This window comes from Microtus ochrogaster, chromosome 6, assembly GCF_000317375.1.
Source record: "Microtus ochrogaster isolate Prairie Vole_2 chromosome 6, MicOch1.0, whole genome shotgun sequence".
NCBI lineage: Eukaryota > Metazoa > Chordata > Mammalia > Rodentia > Cricetidae > Microtus > Microtus ochrogaster.
The window spans coordinates 67,368,158-67,393,372 of NC_022013.1; the positions used below are offsets into that span (position 1 = coordinate 67,368,158).

The following is a 25,215-nucleotide window of genomic DNA, read 5'->3' on the forward strand; positions in this document are numbered from 1 at the left end:
TAGGTTGATCCCGAATTTCCTGAGAAACCGCCAAATCAGGAGCAGAAAGAGAGAGAGCACGAGCAAGGAACTCAGGACCGCGAGGGATGCACCCATGCACTGAGACAATGGGGATGTTCTATTGGGAACTCACCAAGGCCAGCTGGAATGGTTCTGAAAAAGCATGGGATAAAACCGGAGTCACTGAACATAGCGGACAATGAGGACTGCTGAGAACTCAAGAACATGACACTGGGTTTTGATCCTACTGCACGTTCTGGCTTTGTGGGAGCCTAGGCAGTTTGGATGTTCACCTTACTAGACCTGGAAGGAGGTGGGAGGTCCTTGGACTCCCCACAGGGCAGGGAACCCTGACTGCTCTTCAGGCTGATGAGAGAGGGGGAGTTGATTGGGGGAGGGGGAGGGAAATGGGAGGCGGTGGCGGGGAGGAGACAGAAATCTTTAATAAATAAATAATTAACAAAAGAGAGAGACCAGTCACTGTGCTGAAGTGTCACTCTGAATCAAAGAGGACTCTTCAGGAGGTCTTGAGCTACGGTATCTGCCAAGACCCAATGTTTCAAATGCACTAGATTCTGAAGTTACGAGTGAATGGGGGTTTGCTGTAACCCTATTCACACCGCAAACAAGACCACAAAGCAACAGACAGCAGCAATTCATATGCTCTTCCCGGTGGCCTTTCTGTTACTGAAAGTTCCAGCAAATCCCAGTAGCCACCTGCCCTGGAAATGGGGACCCTGGTTCCACAAGACCGCTAAAAGAAAATGTGTCTCTCTTTGACCATTAGGCATCTCCTTGGTGGGTGCCAGACGGTGGTGCATGTGGCAGAAAAGAGTTGCCACTGTATCTCTTCTATAGAAAGGTTTGCTCTAACCTCTTTCATAAGCAGAGTCCTTGGCCATGAAACGCCCAGGCTCCCGTCTCAGTTTTCAGAAGGAAGGGACACACGAGAAGAGCACAGTGTGTTGCTATCAGAACAGAGATGCTCCTTTGTTGACTAGCTATAATCTGAGTGGAAGGTGAAACAAAGAAGAAGCCTGTGGCGATCTGAGCTCGTGGTCTCAGAGAAGGCATTGGACGGTAATCTATTGTATTCTTCTCAATGTCTGTTTTCTACAGAGGTCAAAGGGCATTCTTCTGGGTGTGGTTGGCACAGATGTCCCAGTGAAAGAACTTCTGAAGACCATCCCCAAATACAAGGTAAGGCCAGTGATTCCACGAAGCCTTGATTCCTCAGTGGTCTAGCTTGAGACTCTGCCTGCTCTGTCGGCAGAGTTCTCCTGACCACCACCATGGTCTGTTGTCTGTACTGCTCCTTGATGGGTGTTTCTTACTTTAAACAGATCGTTCCCTTCTGCCTCCTCTAACATCAGTATAAAGACCTCCTGTGAAACCATGGCTTTTGAATAGGTCATTGTATTTTCCTTCCAGTGTTGACATGATCATCTGGCCTTTAAAAAGAGGGTGCAGAGGCCCATTGAATTCTCATGAAGAAAACACCCTCATTTGCTGGTGGACAGGGGAACAAAACAATAAATGGGGAGGGGCATAGCTCTCTCAAGGCTCAGTCTATTTAGGCACGTAGAATTGTCCCAGGGGCCCCTGAGTGAGGAAAACCTGGGGTACACTGAGGTTTTGGTGGCCCACTGGGCATAGGGCTCTGTCCATTGCCCAGGGCTTCATCCTTTCTCTTCCCCCCAGTCCCGGGTGGACTAGCTGGCTCATTCAACTAGCTTTGAGCTTGCTCTGGTTGGCAAAGGCTCCCACTGATTTTATTAAGAAAGAGGTCAGGCCTGGAATCTACTGGTACTGACTGTAGGGCTCTTTGCATATCTTCCTTATCTGATTGGCTGATGCTGGCTCAGGCCTTGACTGGCCTTGCTGACCTTCTGGTGAAACAAGAAAGCAGGAAGAACTCCATGGATGTCGGAGGAGATAGCCACCTTTTCCCACCAAGATTCCCAGAACTTGGGCTATGTTTCCAGAGCCAGAACAATGATCTAGCCCCCATATAATCAAGTAATATAAATGATAGAACCTCAGAAAATGAAAGCCAAGAATGGGAAGAGAAAGGCTTCCTAGCCTGAAGAGAGTTGGCTTTTGTTGAAATCCCCTGACATTTATAACCAGGGCCCACTGTTTAAGGAAAGCATCCACTTGTAGTGTTTTAAATCAATTTCAAGTTTTGGTTTCAGTGAGGAGGTGTAGAGATCCAAGCACTGGTTACTGCTTGATATACACCAAATGAATCAAGGAAGAAAGGGTTGGCTGTAGAATGTCAACCATTACCTTCGATGTCAGTTTCTCAGAATTTCTTCTACTGGGAATTAGGCTAAGATGTGTTAATAGGTAGGCACCTTTCTCCCCAACCTTATAACAAAAGAAATTGGTCCACAGAAAGCGTCAATGGTTTGCCATGTTTTGTAGCTGGCAAGTGGAAAAGCCATGGTGTTAGCCTCTAGGACCCCAATATCAGTAAGAATGGTGAGAGCAAGTATCATGATAGTTAAGACAGAGTTAAAATCATAAAATCATAGAAATAATGAAAAATAGTATATTTATTGTTCTTGTTGTGTGTTTAGTGTCATCCAAAATACTCTACATGCATTGTTACCTTTTCAACCTCAACAGAACCCAATGAGACAAGAGAGTAGAGGAGGGTCAGTAGTAGGGAGCGAACCAGCGTCTCTGGAGGATGAGTTCCATGCTCTCCCTGAGCCTGGTGGAAGAACTGGAGACAGAGGTCTGGTACATGGTGACCTAAGACCTCTGCCCCACCTCCATTCTCACAAAGAGCTTTGTGGAAAGTATGCTTGTCAGCCAGGTGGAGTTAGGGGCAACAGGAAAGGAGAGACTTTAGGGAGCAGGATCCTGGGCCTAGTGGCCCTCCTGGGTAACACTGTGTGAGAAGGATCCAGGGCCCAGTGGCCCTCCTGGGTAACACTGTGTGAGGAGGATCCGGGGCCCAGTGGCCCTCCTGAGTAACACTGTGTAAGAAGGATCCAGGGCCCAGTGGCGCTCCTGGTAACACTGTGTAAAGGTGTCAGCTCTTAGCTCTGGGACTGTTCCCAGGGATCGAGGGTCCAGTGACCATCCTGGGCAACACTGTGTGAGGAGGATCCGGGGCCCAGTGGCCCTCCTGAGTAACACTGTGTAAGGATGCATCAGCTCTTAGCTCTGGGGGTTTTCCCAAGGATTGCTCCTTCTCCCCAAGCTTCATGCATTTTCCCCCAAGCCGTCAGACTTCCTATAATTTTTATTAAGAATCCCAGACACCCCAGCAATAATTTCCAGACACCATGGCCTCTGTTACCATAACGAGCCATTTATAATTGGGTTCACTTCATTAGCCTGAAGGCTCTCAGCTTGGAAAAGACTCACTCCTCTCCCAGGGACAGGGGTCTGCACAGCTCCTGGCCTCCAGAAGAGCAGGGGAGTGAGCTATGGAGCCAGGGTCTGTTTGGCAGCTCCTTATGCTGGAAGGTTCTGGGTCCAATCTGTTCCCTATTCCTCCACGGAATTGAGCATGCAAATGGACAGGGATACTGGCTGTGTTTCAGATGAAATGAGAGTTAGGGATTTCGTCAGCATATTGATTTTTGGCCAAAAGCAAACATTGTCCATTGTCATTTTATGAAGCTTTGATTCTCAGAGAGATCCATCTACAGGCTACATTTGGAGACTCCACAACCTCTCTCCTTGTAGCTGTATCAGATGGTCCCTGAGAGTCACCAACCAGCACACAGGAAATGCAAATCTAGTTTTTTCAGGTGTTCTCCTGGGAAGGAGTTTTAACCCAGTAGTTTCTGACTGTCAGGAAAAGTTAGGCACAGGGTTGAGAAGGGTTGGCTGTGTATGCTGAAGCCCATTAGCTTCTTTTTGGCTCATTTTTTACTGTTTACTTTGGTTCTGTTTTTCAAGATCATCAAGATAGTGTTTGAATAAAGTGGTAAGTGCCTAAAGTGCAGACAGATTTAAGTGAGGGCCCGACGCATGCCTGACATGATGCTGAGGGCTGCAGAAGCCCAGGATTTGTGCGGGAGCCCTTTCCAACAAAGAGGTTCCGCTCCCAGAAGAGGTTCAGGCCTGGGTGCTTTCTAAAGCAAGACAAAGGAAGGAAGGAGACCTAGGGAGGGTTGGAGAAGCCAGAAAGTACAGGTGGCCTTTTTATTTGTTTGAAGGTAGGAATGGAAATCTTTTTGTGGTTAGTAAAAATGGAATGGGAAAGAGGAAAGCAAGAACGGAGTCAGAAAATGCACAGAAGATGGTTGGGAGGCCAGAGCGTAACAGGTAAAGAGTTTGCGTGAAGAGGCTGTGTGAGGCTGGCAGCTGTGGAAAGGTCTGGGTAGGAAAGAGCACTGCCGGTGAGTGCTGTGCCAGTCTATCGAAGGGCAGCAAGTGAAGGAGGCAGTGTGGATACTTAGGTCGGGCTAGCCCCAGGGAGTCCTGACAGACTCAGGAATCCCCTCTTGCACACAAAAGGGATTCTCTTAGTCCTCCACGGGAACCAGAATTGCCTTTCACACTACTCTGTCTTTGAGGCCTAGAGGTTGGCTAGGACCATTTTTGGAAACTGAAGCAATATAACAATGACAGTATGAAGAGGCAGGCTTGCGTCTGAGGAATGTCATAGAGAAAACATGTCGTGATTATTTGGTTTGGAGGATTGTGGATAAAGGGACCGACCGCGCTAAGGAGATGCTTCTGTATCTAACTGTGGGAGAGGGGAGTCTGGGAGGTCCTAGTGCCACCTACCCAGAGAAACAAGAAGAGAAAGAACTTAAAGAGCCACCATTGGGTATGTGGACTGTCTCCAGTGTAAGAGCTCAGGGAAGCAGAGCCCTTAGGGTGACAAAAGACAGGGTTACTGAAGTTCACAAATGGAGAGTACAGTGAAGGTGGGCAGGACCCCCTGGTGACAGGGTCTGAAGGAGAGCCAGGGCTTGCCTAAAAAATAACAAAGGAGTAAGGAAAGGAAGGGTGGGGCCTGACAGCTGAGGAGACCCAAAAGTAAGACTCAGATAGACTCAGGCTCTCGGGAGGCTGGTATCATCTAATGGTTGGCGAGAGGGGAGCATTGGCATCTAGAGGGACAAGGCAGAAGTGGGCCATAGGCAACAGAGACAGCGGGTGGCCAGTGAGAGGGTGCTGGTCTGGAAAGGCCAAGCCCCTTGCTTTGCCAGGGAGGAAACACAAAGGAGGCTTAACTTGTGCCGATTTCTCTTTCTCTTCCTCCTCCTTCTCTTCATCCTCCTCTTCCTCCTCCTGCTCTTCTCCTCGTATTCCTTCTTTTTTTTATGTTCCCTGCCTGCTCCGCATCCCATCCACCCCTCTGGCCATTTTAACCACTCATGGCTCTTGTACCCGATGGAGAGAGGCAGACTTTTAATAATCGATGCCGTGGCTCTCAATCATACCCTCATAGATGACGACTCTCGGTTATAAAGATCTATGCCACGGTAGAGCAGAACAGGGAGACCGACCTTCTCTCAAGACCCACAGCAGAGGGAGAGGCAAAGTCAGCTGGGTTGGAAGACACTGGCTGCATTAGCTGACTATAAAATACCATTTGTTTGGTCTGATGCTGAGTTTGAATTTCCAGGCAAACCCCATTCTTGCCTTTAATGGAAGAAGTCAATCTCCCAGAGTCCTTCCTGACCCTTCCAGCCCATATTAAACCAGAACTTAATAACGATAATTAATGCAGTGTTGACTGTCTGACATTCTTCCAGGAGGCAAGATGAAAGAGACGATAGACATCTCAAAGGATAGGAAATCTTGGGTTTATCTTTCCCGGCATAATGAAATATACTTTTATCATTAGAGTCAAGTAGAATGTTATTAAGGCTTGCTGTGCAAGGTAAGACTGGGAGAAACGTCTGTTGCCCTTGACGACCACAGGCGTATTTGCTTTATGTAATGCAACGGAAACTTTTAATTGCTGGTGGTAATTCTCTGAAGTTCATTTCACATCACCTTGACGTTAATCTAACAAGCAGACAGGGTCAGTCCTGGTTTGTAAACCCCGTTGTCTGGATCGTTTAATAGTATCATATTCAAGACTGTGAGTGGCAGGGAATTTGAAGGAGGAATAAATAAGGGTTCAGAACTGTGAAGGGATCCCTCAGACAGAAAATAGAGAATTGTTTTTCCTCTCTCTCTCTCTCTCTCTCTCTCTCTCTCTCTCTCTCTCTCTATCTCTATCTCTATCTCTCTCTCTTTACTGTTCTGGTAAAGTCGATTACAATATCTTTCGAGAGAGAGAGAGAAAGAGGAAGGAGGAGGAGGAGGAGGAGGAGGGAGGGAGGGAGGAAGGGAGAGAGATCAGTATGCGTTTTACGCCAGAGGCCATTTTAATACATGAATGATTTGTAGGTAAATTTATTGTAGCCAATGGGTGCAGTCAAGTGTGTAATAGAAATATTGTCAAAAAGCTGGGATTATTATTTAAATAAGTGCAGTGTTAAATTTGATTACATACTTTTTAAAGCTAATAAAACATTTCATTGCACTCAAGCTATATCCCATAGTCCCATGTAGTCAGAAAACACAACGTAACTGAGGCTCTGCATAGCGGATGGTCCAGGCTTTGTGTGGATGGAAGGGTGTGTGGAAAAACTTGGCAGCCACCATCAAAATGATCGGCTACAGAGGGACTGGCTGCCCCACATAGGACTGCTAGGGACACTTCCACTTCAAGGACTATGGAGGGGACGGAGCAGGACGGCGGGGTTAGAAATGGCTCCTGTGAGTGAGACACAATAGGAAACCAGGGAGCGAGGTGGGATGAGGGTCATTTTCCTTATCTTGATAAGGGAGAAAATGCCCCAGCCGCAAATGTTTTGCTTGCTTCGACAGGCTCCCCTGTCTAGAAATATCCATGACTCCGTTAGTTTTTCTAAAAAGTAATTGTTCTGTTTTAAATAAATAAAAATAATGCCATAGGATGCCAGTATGGGGCTATGGCATTTCAGACTGTGCTGTTTGCTGAGCTTCCGTGTGACAGGTCCGCCTTTCAAGCAAATGTCAAGGATCAGCGCCTTGCATTCATTTTAATGAAATATCGTGCTGATAAGGGTTATGAATGCCAAGTTTAAGCTGTGAATTACTCAGGTCTGGCTGCTTTGTGCTCTGTGACTCCACCGGGGAGTGAGCTAATGAAGGTTTCTTTTGGTTCCCTCTTACAGCTAGGAATTCACGGTTATGCCTTCGCCATCACGAATAATGGATACATCTTGACGCACCCTGAGCTCAGGCCACTGGTAAGAGGGACATCCTTTCCTGCATTTCTTCAGCTCTATAGTGATGATGCCTTGCAGCAGTTTTCATTAGAAAACCACTCAGTTCATGGTGTTAAGGAGGCTGTTTGCATAGCCGCAAGCCAGTATCTTGATGCACAGTGTATCAGTGACAAAGAAGAAATCAGTTTCTGCTATGTTCTTATATGTAAATTCATATATCTATGTATGTATATATATATATATACGCACACACACATGTAAATGCCTACATTCATTTAATTAGAAATCTATCAGTATTTTGGAAGTTTTTCTTTAACTCCACACAGTTTGAAATCCATTATAATGAAAATTCATACTCTAGATCAACTTACTGGAAATCTGTTTTGATAGAACAAATCAGATACAAGATCTCTGAAAATCCACTTCATTAGGATTTATCTCCCAACTATGTTGCCAAAATGCAGTATCCAAAGAAGCTATTCAACACCTTTCTGCATAAATGGAAACAGCTAAGATTTTTCTCCATTTTTTAGCATCTGAGTCATAACTAATAGCATTGTTTTGACTTTCTTCAAGAGTGGCTCGAGGCCAACCCAAGATAGTTCATGGTCTGTGTTGTAAAGAGAGGTCCTCAGAAAAAGGTTGCTTAGTGTACCCTCCAGAAAATAATGAGGACCATCTCCCAGAGGACAGCCAGGCTCTGCAGGAGAAGCCTTGACTGAGCTCTGCAAGTTAAGGCCAATGAAGGAAACTTAGTGAGACCCTGTCTAAGAATAGAAAGAAAAAAAAATGTGTGCAAAGGGATGACTTGCCTTAAGCAGAATAGATCCACCATGATGCAAAAAGGAAGAAAAAAGTAAAGAGAAGAAGAAAGAGGCTCCAGTCCATTGATGGTATCTCTTGTGGATTCTAGAGAGGTGTTGAGAGGAAAGGTACCATTGCTTGTCATTTTGGGCTACTTAGAATGTGCTGCAAGAATGACAGCCGCTTAGATTTATGAGCCTTTAGTTCATTTTAAAGAAGATATGGGTATAAGAGGAACACAGCCTTCTGGGTTGAGAATGCGTAGGCCATTCTCTTGGCAGCGCACTTGAACATGCACAGAGATGCACAGTGCCGCCCACAGCAGCAATCTCTGTCTCTTTCCTCAGAGTTAGAACATAGCATCAGAGACCTCTGCAAGTGTTGCTTAGCCCAGCGCTGTGGGAACCATTCTCTTCTCACTTGCGTCATTGTTTAGAAACTGGCCATGGGAGAGCCCGTCATCATCCAGCTTCACTCTAATCACCGTGGTATTAATGGAGTCATGACCACATCATGAATCCCATATGCTTCTTTTTAGGTGGGACTGAATATGATGTTTGATTGCAACTCTCTCTCTCTCTCTCTACATATAATGTAGATTTATTTTAGGTATACACATAAATGTATATATGCATATCATATTATTATTCCTATATATATGAATGTGTGTGTGTGTGTGTGTGTGTGTGTGTGTGTGTGTGTGTGTGTGTGCGCAAAGGACAGAATTAACTGGTTAGCTGATTGCAATTATAACTCTGAATTTTTGGGATGTCTGACTAAAAAAGTCACAGGTATCTTAAGACTATCTAAGTCTAAAGATATATCCGAGTCTAAAAAAACTCACTGTATTGCCTACCCCAAGCTGTCAAGGAGGGTTTATGATTGGGAAGATTGGGTACATGTGGGTTTGGTGTGATGGAACATGGGCTCCTGGTACTTATATGTTCCAAACCAGAACAGATCAGAGGCAATGACATGATCAAACCTGAGTCTTTTGCCAGGGAATATAGCTTCCTATTGTCCGGCTTTTGAAGGAGGAAGGATGTGAAGTCAGGTGTCAGAAGTTGCCATGGTGGTCTCCTTCTTTCTATAGCACTGGGAATGGCTGTCTTCTCCACATGTATCCGGGGTCTCTCTAACCATTTGTGTCTCCTGGCAACACAGCAAATAGCCTCTTGTTGGATCTGTGTCTACCGGGAAGGCAGCTGAAAGTCTGGAGGAGCAGGCTTACTCCTCACAGCACTGACTCTGGTCATGTGACTCTGCAAGCACACCAGTCATTGCTATCTAATGCATCTCATTAGTCAAATGCTGGGATGAATGGATTTCCTGGAAGCAACAGCCAGGGTCAGCTTTCCATACAGGAGGTGATCTAAGGGAACACTCTACAGCTCACTTGCCCAAACACAAACCAGATGCGTCTGTTGCAACTGACTCATGACAAAGACATTGGCCAGACCAATGGGCCATCTGTCCCACTCAACTGTTCCTGACTCTGAGGCCATCAGATGTTTAGGAGAGGTTAGGATGTCGCTGTTGGAGATGACATAAATTAGCCTATCTAAATATGGCCATGGAGTACAGGCTGACCCTGCTAAGGGGGGGGGACATGCCATCTCACCCAGGCTAATCTTCATCTCTAATCCTACCTCATCCCAGCTCTATGACCCATGACATCAACAGCACCTTTCTGAGAATCGCCCTCCCCTGATGATGATGCTTTAATAATATGTATACCACAGCTTTCTTGTCGGTGTGAACGGAGAATGTTAAGTGAGAAATCCCACAGGGCAGCAGGTCCCAGGACGTCACAGGGAGGTGGGAGGTATCTAAGCACCCCCTCTGTGGCTATACTGATCTGTGCTGATCTGGGCTTGGCCACGTGAAAGACCGCGAGGCCTGGATAGTGTCAGTGAGTCCTACGTCTGAAGAACACGTTTGGACTATTCAGGAGGTGATCCCGACAAGTGTCTGCAATGTCCTACGTGTATTCATGCTCACACGTGGCTTTTGTTTATTTGCTTGTTTTTAAGGGGTTTTGTTGTTGTTGTTGTCGAATAATATCTTTGGGCTATTCTGATTCAGAGTACAGACAAAAATTTGTGTTAAGTAGCTCTGTGTGGGCCTTCTATAGGGAAAGAGTCTCCGTTAACATTGAGACAAAGACTAGAAACTGCACAGTAAGGTGTCTGTGGCTACACCAGCTTTAGGTGTGCTGGTTCCTGTTCTTCGTTTTTTGTGTTTTCTATCCCTCTTCCTGACAGCCTTCCCAGCATGCAGTCAGTCCTCAGAGAATCAATGAAGGGCTCCTTCCAGTCACTGTTTTCAGTGTCCCTTTTGAAGCCTCTAAGTGGATCCTCTGCTGTCCTAAGTAGTCAGGTGTCTATCACGCGTAGATCTGCCTGGACTGGACTTTGGAGTACAGCTGGCCGCAGACAGCTCCTAGTAGCTTCTTTGATGGACTCAAGGCCCAGTCATCTCCTCTCAAGCCCAGACTTAGAATGAAGCCATTATAAATGAACCTTCCCCTGTGTTCTGGCCAAGGCTGCGGATTAGCATGGTGAATGTGAGCATGGACTGTGGCCAGCGTGGGGAGGGCGGAGAGCGTGCTCTTCACACAACTCGGGTTCCCTTCTTTCTGCCTCTGAGGTTGCTCCTGCCCTCACAGCCAGATGAAAGAAGTGGCTTTTGCTAAAGCACAGTACCGATATTTTTCTAATTTGTCCAATAAAATCTTTCCCCCAAACTTCATGTTTGGCTTGGTTTTACCCAGTATTTTCTTTCATCTTGTGTGATTTGGGTGTGAATCCTGAAAAGTCTCCAAACGCAGCTCACTCTAGGGGCCTCACTCAAGCTCCCTTAGGAGTCAGGCTTCCCTGGTGATAACCAGACATCTCCCTGTCCTGTCAAGTGCCCCCCTCCACCTTCTTGCCACCAAGTTGTCATTTCCTAATAGCTTCACTGATGTCAAAATAACAGGTTCTTGCTGGGTTTCTGATGGGACTTGTCCTGTACTGCCATGAGGGCTGAAGTAGCTAGCTGCCTTCCAGTAGACAGAGGCAGCGCCTATTCCTAGGGGGCTGAGGGGGTGGAAACTGTACAGCGATTGGGGATTAAGTTAGTCCTGAGAACTATCTCCCGTGGAGTGGGAGGCCAGTGCATATGCTGTGGCCACCACCATCCTTACATCCTTACCTTTCTTACTTTTTCTTAGTTTTCCTTTTCTCTAAAGATGTATCTTAGAATGTCAAGCCCTGAACATGTAGCTTTTTCTTTTGCCTGCCAAGGAACAGAGGGACAAACAGTCTATAACAGGCTGTCTTTAACATGACCATTAGTTTTCTGGTGATCAGTTTGCTTCTGTATTGTAGAAGATAAGGGTATTTACTGACCACCCACTCAGGAAGCCTGGACTATGGACCTGGTCAAATCCTCAAGGGAATACAAAGTAGGTTCCTCCTAGCAGCCACAGCAATGGCAGATTCCACAGGGAGCCTTCGGATGACAAAATCTGGGACTCGGTTCCACAAAGCTCATGCTGAAATCAGTCAAAAGTTGTCTGTTCTGTGTCTGCAGGCCCAGGAGGTGGGGGAAGATGCTGGGAGGAATATATATATATATGACATTCTTTTGCCTCCCACCATTGTTTTAAGCTATGTTCTCTTATGTCCTAGACTGTCTTTGATCATCTGACCTCCCTCTTCTGCCCCCTTGTGCTGGGATCATAGGTCTGTGTTAACATGCCTGTTTCACATGATGCTGAGATGAAACCCAAGCTTGTACATGCTATTCAAGTTCTCTACCAACTGAACTACACGCCAAGCTTCAGGTTCTATCCTAAATGCAAATTTATAATCAGTCATATCGATTACTGTTGAAGACATGGGAAGTAGACTATTGAGGCTGGAAAATTTATAATCTTGCTGGTGTCCTTGGAGGTCTGCTAGATTCTGGGCCCGTGCAAGGTTACTGAGATGCACTCGGCTGCAAGGAAGTGAAGATCTGATGGGAAGGGGTTCCAAGTAAATATAGAGACCCAAGGACCCTGGGGCAGAGCAGCTTTGGTCCATTTGCTTTTGTGGCTGCTACTCTTAGTATGCATGTCTGATGTGTGTTGACTCCTCCCTTTGGGAAGGACGCCATTCCAGGTGCTTTTCACACACCATTGCTTCCATTTGACAGCTACAGTGGTGAGTCTAGGGTGCTTTAAAAGAATCCAGAGATGCTAGAAGGTTGAAAGGGATAAGGATGGGCAAGGCGTATTTTTATCAGTTATCCTGGGCAACTTTGAGCAATGGATTAATAATCTGGAGGGCTCTGTGAATAAAGGAGCCATCAATGGAAAGCCAAGGCACTGAGGCATGATGTGACCTCCCCGGAGCCACATAGCCAGAAAGTGCCAGAGCCAGAAGCCTTGGCCTGGATCCCCTAGACGGGCTGAGTTCACGGTGCTATGTTGGCTCCTCAGGGATCGGGTGGCCGTGTGGCTGGAGAGTGGGTGTGGCTGCGAGGCCTGGTCTCTGCAGTTCTGCACGTGGCTTCCAGGACAGTCGCGGTACAGTTACAGCGAGAATCTGTCCAGCAGGAACTCAACTTGTGCCACAGAATGAGCTGCCTATGTTGTTAAAAAAAATTTCCCAGAGGCTGCATCTCAAGAGTAATGGAGGCCACAGGTGAAATTAAGTGTAAGGATATGGTATTTTAGCTCATGTAGTCAAATCACTGGTGCTTTAACGTGTAATCAACTTGGAAATAATTAATATAGTATCTCACATTGTTTCTGTAGTAGTCTGTAAAATCTGATACAGATTTGACAATTGGTCTCACTTGGGACCAATATTTCAAGTTCTCAAGAGCCCTATCTAGCTGTGACAACCACAGGGGTTCTACAGGCCTAAGATGTAAACAGACATCTGAGAAAATTCTGGAGAACATGAAGGAGAATGTGGTCAGTTATGGCTACCCAGCCCCTCCCAGACTGCAGCTTGTCTGGCCTATGACAGGGAAGTAGGGTGGCTAGAATTCACAAGAGCCCGGTGGGAAGCCAGAGCAGATGGACTCTCTTCTTTGGCTGGGAAGCCCTGACTGTGTGAGCCATGTGGGTTTACTCCTAAACCGTGTGGACTTCCTACGCCAATTTGTGCTGCCCGGGGGCGGAAGGCACTATTCACACTGGGAGAAGCCGGGGTGTCTGATTATCCCAGTCAGGCTATTTGGAGGCAAAAATATCTGTGCTTTTCTAGAAAATTCAGGCTAACTTTCAAACAAATTCTACCAATAGCTGTGCCATCTTCCTTAACTCCTTCTAACCCCCAACCCTATGGCAATACCAGTGCAGCTGGTCCAGCCGTAGGCGCTCTACAGCCTCAGTCCAAGATGGCACCCCTGTTTTGCCCCTTGACTAGCCTACTCTATCTCGTCATTCTGTTTCTTTGTCTTAGGGGTGCATGGGTTTTATGGGTTCACCTTTACAAACCTTGTTTGCTGTTGTGCATTGGGTAGAGATGGGCCCCTGCAGAAAGTTATTCAGTACATGCAGTGAGAGCTGGACGTGTCAATAAATGTGTTGTTTGTTCCTCTCTGTGGGACTGACTGGGTACTCTCCCAGTCCGTATAAATGTATGTTACACTAAATAGAGGGGGAATCTAACAGCAGGGGAAGCAGACGTTAGGGAGAGGCGACGTTAAAGCTTTTCCCCTCAGTCTAGCAACCTTCTGAAGTTCTATTAATGGGTTATGTGAACAAATGCCGTATAACTAGAAAAAGTTAACACTTTGTGGTGTTGAAGCAGGATCCTTATAGAACTGAGCCTGGCCTCAAACTTATACCTGTTCCTTAGAAGCACCAGGTTCCTCCCTGTTCAACTGTGCTTCTGCCTGGAATCTGATCTTGTATCCATATGACCAGTTCTCTCTCCAGCTCTCAACTCAGTGATCACCCAGGGAAACCCTGCTCTTCCTCATAGGTCTCCAGCAAGCACCTGCTTGTTTGTTTTGGTCACTTGTTACTAGGACATGCCTATGTGTTTGACCTCTCTGTCGCCCTTTGCTGGGCTTTGGACAAAGTGGGGGCAGTGGGATGAGCGACGCAGATGACGAGAATCTGGGTACCACGTTCCTACAGTAGATGAGAAATGGGGGTGCCACATGTGCTCTCATCAAACATTCAGGCGTTATTGTGTCAGGGAATGTGTGGATTGTTGGGCCCTTCTACCCCGGTCATCCCTCCGCCCCCTGACCTTCTGTTTGCTGACATCCCACAGATGCTGCTGACGTCAAGCATGGTACTGGCGAAAGAGTCTTGGGCAGTTAGAGGGATGTTTCTGCTTAGGAGATCATAAAAGTGCTCTCCAAAAGCAACAGCATGGAAGGCCAAGAAGACCTCTAGGTATACAGATAAAGCATCTTTTTTTTCTCAGGGGTAGGTGCCCTGAAGGGCAAGAAGGCTTCCCAGTGGAGACATGGAGAAGGACTGGGGAGACCTCACTGTCTCCCTGGGGCTGCTGACCTCAGGCAGCTCAGGGACAATTTCTCTCTGGTCTTAGAAGGATATATCCTGATGGCAAAGTCTATCAGAGAGAATATGGTAGACTTTGGTATCAAACCTTGAAGCAAATATGCCGATCTTTTATTTTTTCTATTTTTTTTTTTTTTATTTTCAGCCACTTTCAGGCTGCTGATGAACTGAAGGAGACTGCCCAGTAGGTGGCGCGCAGGCATCACTGTGTGCTGAGACCCAAGTACACAGCCCCAGAATAGGGATAAGGAGAGACTGCTTAGGCTTGGTCTGAATCCACTCCAGTTTAAGAGAAAGAATTAAGGGATGCCTAGAAAGTATATCTGCTAAAAGGATTGTGTTCATCGAGGTGGGGTGGGGAGACTGTCCAATCCCTACAGAAGGGACTGCCTCATTTTGAAATATATAATTTGACTAGGAGAACACAAGAGTCTTGCATTTCTGCCTGCTTGCTTCTTGTTGAAATGCCACAGGCACTGTGGGAACTGCCTGGGCTGGGCCCTTGAGCAGGAATGTTGTAGCTTAGATTCTGATCTAAGGAATAAGGGGCTTAACTGTGAGAGCCTGCATTTTGCCAGGTGGAGCTGAGCTTAGCGCTTCAACTTCCAACTCTCCAGCCCACAGCCTCTTGGTCTTGGGGCCAAGTGTGCGCTTTGAATACTCATGGAGTCAATTTCATGTGCTGAATATGTAATGTGCTTTAATATTACCCTTGGATGCGGGAAGCGGCAAGCAAATGGGACTGGCAATGACTGTGCACAGCCACCCAGGATGTCAGAGGCCGGGCTCTTGATGGGCATCCTCCTGCCCAGGTTGTCTCATGAAGTTCCAGCAGCATGCTACCTGCTAGCATGTGTCAGAGAGATCACCTGAGTGTATGGATCCACCACGTGTGGTTGTCGTTTTAAGAGAAATTAATTAAATATATGCAAAAGAAAAGAATCTGATACTTGAACCAAGGGATATGTCTGTCAGAAAATACATTTCAGGCAGTTTTCACAAAAGTCAAGAATGGCTAGGGACATGATCTGTCATAGCTTGCTCCTTTGGTTCTGAAGCTGTGTGCACCTCCCTTTCTCTCTTCTAGTGTTTTCTTTATCCCTGGGTGATGATCTGCTGGGAACAAAGAGGTTGTTCTTCATTCTAGTGTAGATGTGGTTGGGGCCATGCTGGCTGTGCCCAAGTTAAAACTATGGACTCTTTCTCTGTCACCTTCTTGCTCCTGTCTCCCATAACTGTTCCTCCCTCTGTTCTTTCCTGCAGAGTGGGAGCAAGGTCGCCCAACATTTCTAGCTTCAGGGAACCACACTGCGATTGTGGTGTGAACCATCCAACTCAGAACTTTTTTACAGGGGAGTGTTTTGTGATACCCCCACCGCCTGTCAGCTAGCTTACACTGGTGTTGCTCCCTGCTGGGGCCACAAGTGTCCCAGAAGAGTAACCAGCTAGGTCATTTCTCTTAAGGTATTACTCTTCCAGAAGAGAAAGGGGGGAAAAAAAGGAAGAAGAAAACGGAAGAAGGAAGGAAAGAAGGGAGGGAGGAGAGACAGGTCATTTATCCATTTCTTTATTCATTTACTATTGGTTTGATTCGGGTTTTTTTTATATTTCATGACAGGAGAAGTAGAAAATTTATTTCCTCATTTTCTTCCAATGAGTTCCCCTTTTGTGCAAACAATTAAGAATCCACACCTGCTGCTTGCCACCAAAGCAGTCTGACTTGTGTGTTCGTGAATCCAAGTACTGGGAACCACGGTTAGCTATGGCTCTGATATCTGTGCTCAGGGAGTGGAGAATCTGATGCCCCACCCACTCTAGCCCGGCTGCAGTATGGCCCATCTTTGTAGGTTTCTTATTCTTTGTAGGACTATACAGTACAGGTTCCCCCACTGCACAGCAGATGTCTGGACACTTAAAGCAACCAGAGGACACCAATCAGATTGTGTCCCATTCACATTACACATGATGAGGTACCTGCTGGAAGAGATGGAATGAAACGCAAATGTGGAGGGAGAACCTGGGCACGAGACTGAGCTTGGGAAAGCCGAATACTACAGACTCCAGAGGTGGCAATACCGACAGGTGCTGAAAATGCTTGGTGCTAGCTATGGGTCACATAGCTGCGGAAGCATGCAGCTGCGGAAGCATGCAGCTGCGGAAGTATGCGTGGAACTGGTCCCCAGCCTCCAAACTCCCAGCCATGGTACTGAATGGCAGCAGTTAGGGATAGCACAGGGTCATGGGATACCCACAGGAGGGACTTATACTGGATACTAGCTTTGTTTCTTCCCCTTGCCAACCCGTCCCTTCTCTACTTCTCTTCTGAGAGACATCTGTTCATTAAAAACCTGTCATAGTGCCCCCTCCTCTAGAAATCAGGATAGCAGATCCCCCCCCCCATATTTGGTGCTTGCACTCTTACGGAGGAGATTTGTTTTGTTTTTGAGCTCGTAAATAAAAGGATAAACAAAATGTAGCATAGATTAGGAATGTGCTCTGCAAAAAAAAAAATAACTAACAAACAAACTGACAACAACAACAAAATAGGTCTGAGAGAAGACATGGAAGGAAGGAGAAGCTGCCTGCCTGGGTCTTCAGAGACCATGTGTTTAGGTCCCCAGTCACTGTAAAGCTGAGATCTGGGGGGTGAGAGTGAAATCTCCATGCAGACCTTGAAGCTGGGGCCATGCCAAGGAAACAGTGTGTGCGAAGACCCTGCGGCCTGGATATACACAATGTGCCTGGAATCCATCCACGGATTTAGGACAGACTGCTAAAGCAGTTTGAGGAACACATTCTTACTGGGACTGCCAGCTCCTGATGATGCGGTCCCACCGATGTCTACCCCACCCCTTGCCATTCTGTGCCTGTTGAATGCATCACAGCTGCCTGTACCTGAGTGAGGATGTGCTCTCCTTCTGGAGCCTACTGTCCCCAGGCACACAGAAGGCCAGTGTGCTGAGTAGCACCCCTTTGGGGCACAGCTGCACAGCAGACACTCTCTCCCAGGTGTGTGCTCTATGCTGGGTCCCATAGCTCTCCAGGGAAAGGAATCTCCACTCCCCCTTCCCCCTCCCCCCAGTGGTGCTGGTGCCTGCCAGTGTCCTGCTGTGTCTCTGAAGGTATTTCTCCAACTCTGGGAGGAAAACCTTGTGCTGAGCTTGTCTTGAAGTTTACTTCTAACAGAAGTGTGCCGACCACTTTTTCCAAGCAGTCTGCTCTGGACTAGCGAACCATGCCGCACTGAGTGTGTCTACACCTTATCTCTGTGACACACAGTGGGGCGACACTTGTTTCCTTCTAGTCCGGGCCCCCTGCACCCATGTTTCCATCATACTTTTTTTGCTCCTTTGCCCTGGGCATCCAAGTTTGCATTTAAGTCTCTTAGGCAGCATTAAAAGTCATGAGTAGGCCCCAGAAAGAAACCTGGTTTAGAGATGGGAATTTCTGCTGCTTTATTTTTTAGGTGGAATAATTTGATGAGAAAAAGACTCTTCTTTTCACTAGGCACACTTTGACCTCTGTTTTACTAGATTAATTTCATATCTAGAATGCCCCATCTTGGATGATAAATTAGCAATAAAAAGCTCATCAAAATGTAATTACAGGCAATGTGTTGAATAATGATCTCTTAAAAATTCCTATAGATTTGTCTGCACCTCCTTTCCCTAGTGAGGGAAATGAGCCTCAGCTGCTAGCTACTAGCCTGGGCCAGGAATGCAAAGCCTAGCCATGCTTCCGGGCTGAGACACGCGTGCTGGTTTCTTTCACCGCCAATGTCATCTCCCTGATCAATCATGCTGCCCCATGGCTGCACATCTTTATACAATTTAAAGGACCATATTCATAGGGAGACAGGGAAGTGGAAACGCAAGGCAGAATGAAGCCTTCCCCTCCTCCGCCTGTGGCAGTCTGCCGGGGAGATACTCATTGGTGGTAACTAGGAAGACAACAGCAAGCAGCCCAGCTCAGAGAAACCAGACAGCAGCATGACAGCTCTCAGAACTGCAGATTGCAAATTCTAAGGACGTTTGCTTCTCCAGAAAGAGGGAACAGCAGCCCCCTACCTCTGAGAGAAGAGAGAGGAGTCTAAATGAGGCCAGGGGTGATGTCTGCCTTCTCCAAAGAGCTGAGTGGAGCAGGTCACCTGGTCCCACCCTACTGGTACCGAAGGGTTCAGTAAAGCCGATAGCACGTTTGAGGGCAGAATATTCAAATGATCTCACTGTGTGAATGTGCACACTTATTTGAATAACTGAAGAATTCAATCATGTGAATGCAACAATTATTCCTCTGCGTTTACATTTTAGGAAGACCTTGCATCTGAATCCCCATGAGAGCATTAAATTGCTATCTAATTAGCAGTTCCAAATTATATATATTTAAAAGATAATGAAGGGTTTGAAGGCTGTTGGAATAACTGGTTATACATTTAAATGAATCGCTAGAAATTTGTTAGTAATGTGTGGCGTTTTCTTTTATTTCTTGATTCCCTCTTTGAAGTTCAGTAGACCCAACCTCACAGGGTTAAGTCTGGTAGCAGAAAGATAAAGGCAGATGTTTCTAATTATTGCAACACAAAACTCCCAAATAATTATAAGCAGCTGTCATTTTTATATAATCCTGAATGATAAGACCCAAAGAATGCAAATAAAAGTGTTGAGACCATGGCTTTGGGGACACAATAATTTAATCCCATCACACCACTGAAATCGTGACTGCACTTGGTTAAGGAGACCACTCTTAATATTTTTCTAAGCTTTTCCTGATCAGGCGGAAAGCAAATATATTTCCAAATATACAACCCAGGTGTCATTTCTACGTTTCTTGGGAATGTTTACTGGATGAAAGCAAACACCCAAACATTTAGATTACCGAGGCAAAAAAATTCACTGAGCTGGGCAGAGTTTGCGTTAGAGCGTTCAATTTTGGCTGCTCCTTTCAACCTGAGATGGGTCCACAGCTGTCCTTGACCAGTCACTTCCTCCCTCTATTGGTTGGCAGAATAGGATGGTGCCTGGTACCAGCTCTTTGTCTCCCAGCTGAAGTTTTCACTGGATTAAACTGCACCTGAGTAACATCTACCTAGAGGCAAAAGGGAGAGTGATCTGGTCTGTCAGCTCCAAGGGTGGCTTACTGGGTCAAGATCTTAGTTTTGTTGTTTCTTATACCCATCTTTTTCTGGAAGGCTAAGAGGCTCCTAAGAGCAAATGCAAGGGACATTTAACATAGCCACACTGTCTTCCTCATTCTGATTGTTAGCTCCACATCACTGTGACAAAAGATTTCTGTGGAAAAGCCCTGAAGGGAGGATGTGTTTTTGGCTCATGGTTTCAGAGGCTCTTGTCGCTGGCTTTGATCTGGGTAAGGCTAAAGATGGCGGTAGGATGTGGAGGGAACAAAACTGTACCACATGGTGACTAGGAAACAGAAGGTAAATGAGGGAAGGGTTAGGGACAAAATGTGGTCACCAAGAACATGTCTCTAGTGACTTTCCTCCTTTAGTGTCTTCAGAACCTCCCAAAATAGTATGGTAAGCTGAGGAGCAAGCCTTGGACACCCCCAAATAGTATGGTAAGCTGAGGAGCAAGCCTTGGACACAAGTCTGTGGAGGCGTTTCACATCCAGATCACAACATGGACCCAGAGGTGACAAAACCAAAGTCTAATTGGTCAGATATACAGTTTGTAGCAGGCTTAGCTAAGCCATCAACTATAAGAATCATATATACACAGAGCACACAGAGACATACATACATACAGAGACATCACACACAGAAGCATACAGATACCCTCATAAGCATATAGACACATAGGCACACAAACACATACATTCTGAGATGAACCAAAAATCCTAAGACCCCTCTGCTAGATTATTCTCAGACCATTTTATCTTGAGGCAGGACCTGGCTTGGTAGACAGCACCAAGCAGAGAGGATTTCCCAAAGAAGGACACTTCACCCCCCAGGAGCAAGAAGTACAAACAGATAAGAGAGGAGCCAAATTAGGCCAAGGGATTCATTTGAAACATTCGTAAGTATAAAGTGAAGCATTCTTAAGTGTTATTATCACTTCCCAGAAATGTGGAGGTTCAGAGTACTGTGTGTCCTGAGTATCAGAGACAGTGAAGTGATACAATTCTCTTGGAACCTCCAGGTTCCCAGCTGCACTCCACAAAGGGCTTTGGGGAGGTGCAGAGAGGGGCTTTGGCATTGAATCATAGTTCTGTAGCAGGTTCAGTATGAATACGGTTTAGATGTGATCATCCTAAACTCAGCTATCTCCTCCACTGTGCCCTTATCCCCTTCCTGACCCATCATGCCTCCTCTCGGTCAGGCACTGGACAACAACCTCAGTTTTAGAACAGAGCTGTTCCCTATCAGAAGTCTCTCCGTAGAGCAGAGCCATAACTGATACCTTTGAAGTGTCAGCTCTGCCTCTGCCAGCCGTGTGTCCTTGGGTGTGTTGTTACTTAACCCTCAGACCTCAGTTTTCTCTGCTGAAAGATGAGAACAGAAAAGTGCCTCCTGCAAGGATTATAATGGAGAATACATGAGTACTCTCCCGGATACCCAGAGCAAGCCAGGTATGCTGTCACCGTTAGGCAGGTATTGGTGGAGTGAATCCTACACCAACGTGTTCCCTCTGCTGTTACCTGCTGTTTCCAGAAGAGCCTGCTCTTGCACGGCACGCCCAACAGCACATAAATAATACCTGCCTTCTCTGTGATGCTTAGGAGCCAACGTAGGAAGCAAACACATAAGCTGGACTCCTGTAGCATATAGTGGGGCCACCACGAGAAGCTGAGACAATAGGGAAGAATTTAAACTGACCCTGTCTAGACCCAGATCACACAGGAGTACATCTCAACTGAGCCCACAGGGGCCAGAGAGACGGACCCCTTGACTCAGAGTCAAGGGTATGAGAGCCTATGGAGTGACATGTGCCCAGACCAGAAGATAAAAGCGATGATGCCCTTTTCGGCCACTAGCTCTGTCTAGTTGGAGAGTACAAAGGGAGGGAGGAAATGGTAAAAATTGCAAGAAGAGCAGAGGTCAAGTGACAGGATTTGCACAATGCTGTAATATTAAGCGTCATCCTACAGAGCATGGGGGATCGATACCAGGCACTAGCATGCTTTGATTTTGGCTGTAGAAGAGTCCTTCAGTCTGAACCCAGGGAGTGGGTTAGAGGTAAAGAATTCAGGCAAGGAGACTGCTTTGGGGTCACTTTATCCACAAGGGACATTTCCTTGGGGTTGACAGTCAGTGGATAGCCTGCCTGATGTGACTCACTTTCAAAGCACTCAGAAGCCAGCAACAATCCATGCATCTGGCAGCTTGCTTCACTGCCCCACTGGCCCATTCTCTCCTTCTCCCTCCCCAACTCTGCCCGCAGTTCCATGGTCACAAGCAGTGAGAGACTGTGAGAACTCAGCCAACCTTGCAGGGGACCTTGGCTTTTCTGTGCGTCATAAATCACATCAGAAATCTCCTGGGTTTATTTGGACCACCGTGGATCCAAAAACATTTATAAAAAGATACATCACTCTAATTGGCACTGGCACACACACACCACACCACACACTCACAGACACACACACATACACACACACACAACAAAAGATAAATATTTTGCTTGGTTACCAGGCTAGTGGAACTGAAAGAGGTACTGGTGAATGAAAACCTGTCCAGGGTGGAGGTCAGAGGGTGACTAGGGCAGAGAACATATGTTAGACAAGGTGCCACATGCTCATTCATGCTGCGTGTTCTCAGGGAGGGCTGAAACAAGGGCCACCCAGGCGAGGAAGGAGAGAGACACTAGCTGGAAGGATCTAGAAAAACCTCATGGAAAGAGTGCCCACAGATATGGGTCCTTCTGTGCACACCCTTCCTTTGCAGATATTGGTAGTGATTTTAGCAGGAAATGAAAGCCCAAAGGAAGTTGCCATCCAGTATTCCCAAACACCCGAGATAAAAGTCTCTCTCATGCACAGATACAGGCACATTGGGTGAAACTGGGTATTTTGACAAGACTATTACCACACTGCATCAGCGAGGTGATAGTGCTTGGCTTGGAAGGATACCCTCTATTGAGTGATCATAGAACCATCTTGTCAGTGTTTCTGTATTTATCCAGCTCCACTGGACAGTGAGACTGCTCCAGGTTCTGACTCTGGACCCCACAAGTAGCAATGGTGAGAGGAGAGTACTCGTCCTAGTAGCAAACTGGGAGAAGCATCAGGAATGTGGGTATCCAGGACCAATCACAGGGAGAAATTAGCCACAGTCTGAACGTTCTCACCCCAGCAAATGGCAGCCCTCTCAAGGAAGGCCAGTTTAGCTGTAGAGCACATTGCTACGAGCTTGGGATCTTACTGTGTGAATAAGGAAATTTGTTTTCTTTGCCATTGCAACTCTAGAATCCATTTTCTGTGCCTGATTAGACCCCCCCATTAAAATAGCATGACAGCTGAATGCACCCTGGGGTCTTCTGATATCATTAATACGGTCATGGAATATATCAAATAAAATTCTGAAAATTGGGGGGAAAAAAGTTACTTGCCAGATATCACAGATAAGCTTCCAAATTGCAGGGGTTCTCTTGGCCTAGATAGGATCTCCTAATGGTACAGTGGGTGGTATGTGAAACTTTCTTGAAAAAGGATTAGGAAGAAGCCACACCCACATGCAGGAGCCCAGCACAATCTCCTGAACTCTGAATTCCGTTCAAGGACCTTTAGACAGGCTTTTGTCTCAAAGGATTCTGACTTCTTGGAGAAAGTATTCTCAGGTGCTAGCTGCACCCCTAATTTGCAAACCATTCTGTCATTTCGTTTCTCGTAGTGGCTGCCTGTCCTTATTGACACCTCTACTTTCTTCTCCAGGCCTGGCCTTGGCCCTCTCCTCCAAGCATTGACTCCCTGTCCCTTGTCCCTTTTGCTGGCACACAGTTTCCTTCCTGTCAAGCTACGGAGCACATGTTAATGTATCTGACTAGCTTGTGGTAACCAGACAGACTGGCTTTTGAGAATTAAGTTTAATCCAGCCATGGTACAGTAAGCCGCGTTTGACCTACAAAAGCATGGTAGGGCCAGGCCACCCTCCCCACACACAGTGTGTGAATCATGACTCCTAGGAGGACACTGATTAAGATAAAGGTCATTTGCGTTTTCAAAGAAGCCTCTTAATTGTTGCTTTTTTTTTTTTTAACATCCAAGCCATTTTAGTGTTACAGCCATCAAAAGGAGGATTTTGTAATCAAACTACAGGAGAGCACACGGAACTTTTCATCTTCTAAACACTTAAAAACATTAATTAGCAAGGGCAGTGTGCCTCTGAGGAAGAGGAAGAGTCTCTGTCTGGACATGCCCCACAGCCCCTCTCCATGCCCTGCTGCTACGGGACACACCCTCATTGCCCTGGGTCTCGACTTCTCATCTTCCCAGGGCTTGTAGGATTCCATCTCCAATACAGCCCCAGGGGAATTGATGGCGGGGCATGTGTGATGCGTGTGTCATGCAGGCATGTGCCTTGTTGAGGGGGATATAGGTTACTGGAGAGTGCCATACCGTGGGGGCAGCATGATTTTGGTGGAAGTTGCAGCTCAAATGCTGTCTTCTTCTAGTCTTGTAGCTATTGCCTGACTGAGGTCCTGAGAGGAACCATGGTGACGTTAAATAGAAACCATAAACTGGGCCCAGCTCTGACTCCTTGAAGTCCCCATTGTGTAGACTTCTTAATCTAAAACTGTTATTGGACACCAGGGCCAGTTTCAAAGGACAGTCACTCTGCCGGAGGCCTACATAAGTCTTCATTTCGGCATAGAGAAGAATGAGCCTGCTGGTTTTAACTTTCAGGTGGCTTTACCACCGTGGTGGAGTGCTTCTCATCTGTCCCGGTAGACATGGTCACCTGCACAGAGGGCCAAGTTAGTGAGGTGAGAGCCATTCCACTTAGACACCAGGTGTTGTTGATCTGCTTCTCAGTTCCACTAGCAATGTCACCAAGGGACCTGGCTCTGATTTTCCTTCATTGACAAGATTCAGACAATAGTTATCACAGTGCCTAGCCCGGGACATGTTATGAAGAGAATAGTGGGGGGCAAAGAGTCGGGGGTGGGCAGTTGTGTGGACAAAGCCGACGGCTGTGTGTTTTATGAGTTCCTGGTTGGGGAAGTAATGAATGTTGCCTTTGAGTACTTTTTGGAGAAGATGGCAGTGTGGCTTCCAAGTAGGAGTGGAGACAATAGTAGTTCTAATTTCTGCACTATTTTCACTCAGAATTTTCTACAAACAGTTATTACACAAAGAATTAGCGGAAATGGTTAGAGAAACAGAAGTAGTCAAGCAATTTAGATAGTGATGTTTGTTTGTGGCCCTGTTGCTAATCCCTGGGACAGCTGGGGAAGACTCCTGTCATGGAATCCACCTCTTCTAGATTGTCGCTACGGAAACCTTGATTTGCCACTGGCAGCATGGAGAATCAATGAGAGCAGTGCAGGGGAGGGGACATTGCTCTGCCACAGGCCCATATTTCTTCCCCTTGACCTCGAGAAAAGACTGCCAGTTTAGATTGACATTTCCCTTTAAGTGGCTTATGTATTAAGAATCAGTTTGTCCTGTGAGCACACTCACTAGGGATGAGCACCGTGA

The 25,215-nt window shown here is 46.5% G+C and overlaps 1 protein-coding gene across 2 annotated transcripts in view; it reads left to right on the forward strand.

Moving 5' to 3' along the window:
* Positions 1-25,215, forward strand: part of Cacna2d3 (calcium voltage-gated channel auxiliary subunit alpha2delta 3) — an 833,716-nt gene that overhangs the window by 625,387 nt on the left and 183,114 nt on the right. For both annotated transcript variants that reach the window (XM_005348768.3, XM_005348769.3), the window contains 2 exons: positions 1,120-1,200; positions 7,188-7,262. In XM_005348768.3, coding sequence (XP_005348825.1) covers positions 1,120-1,200; positions 7,188-7,262 — 156 coding nt within the window. The remainder of the gene's footprint in view (positions 1-1,119; positions 1,201-7,187; positions 7,263-25,215) is intronic.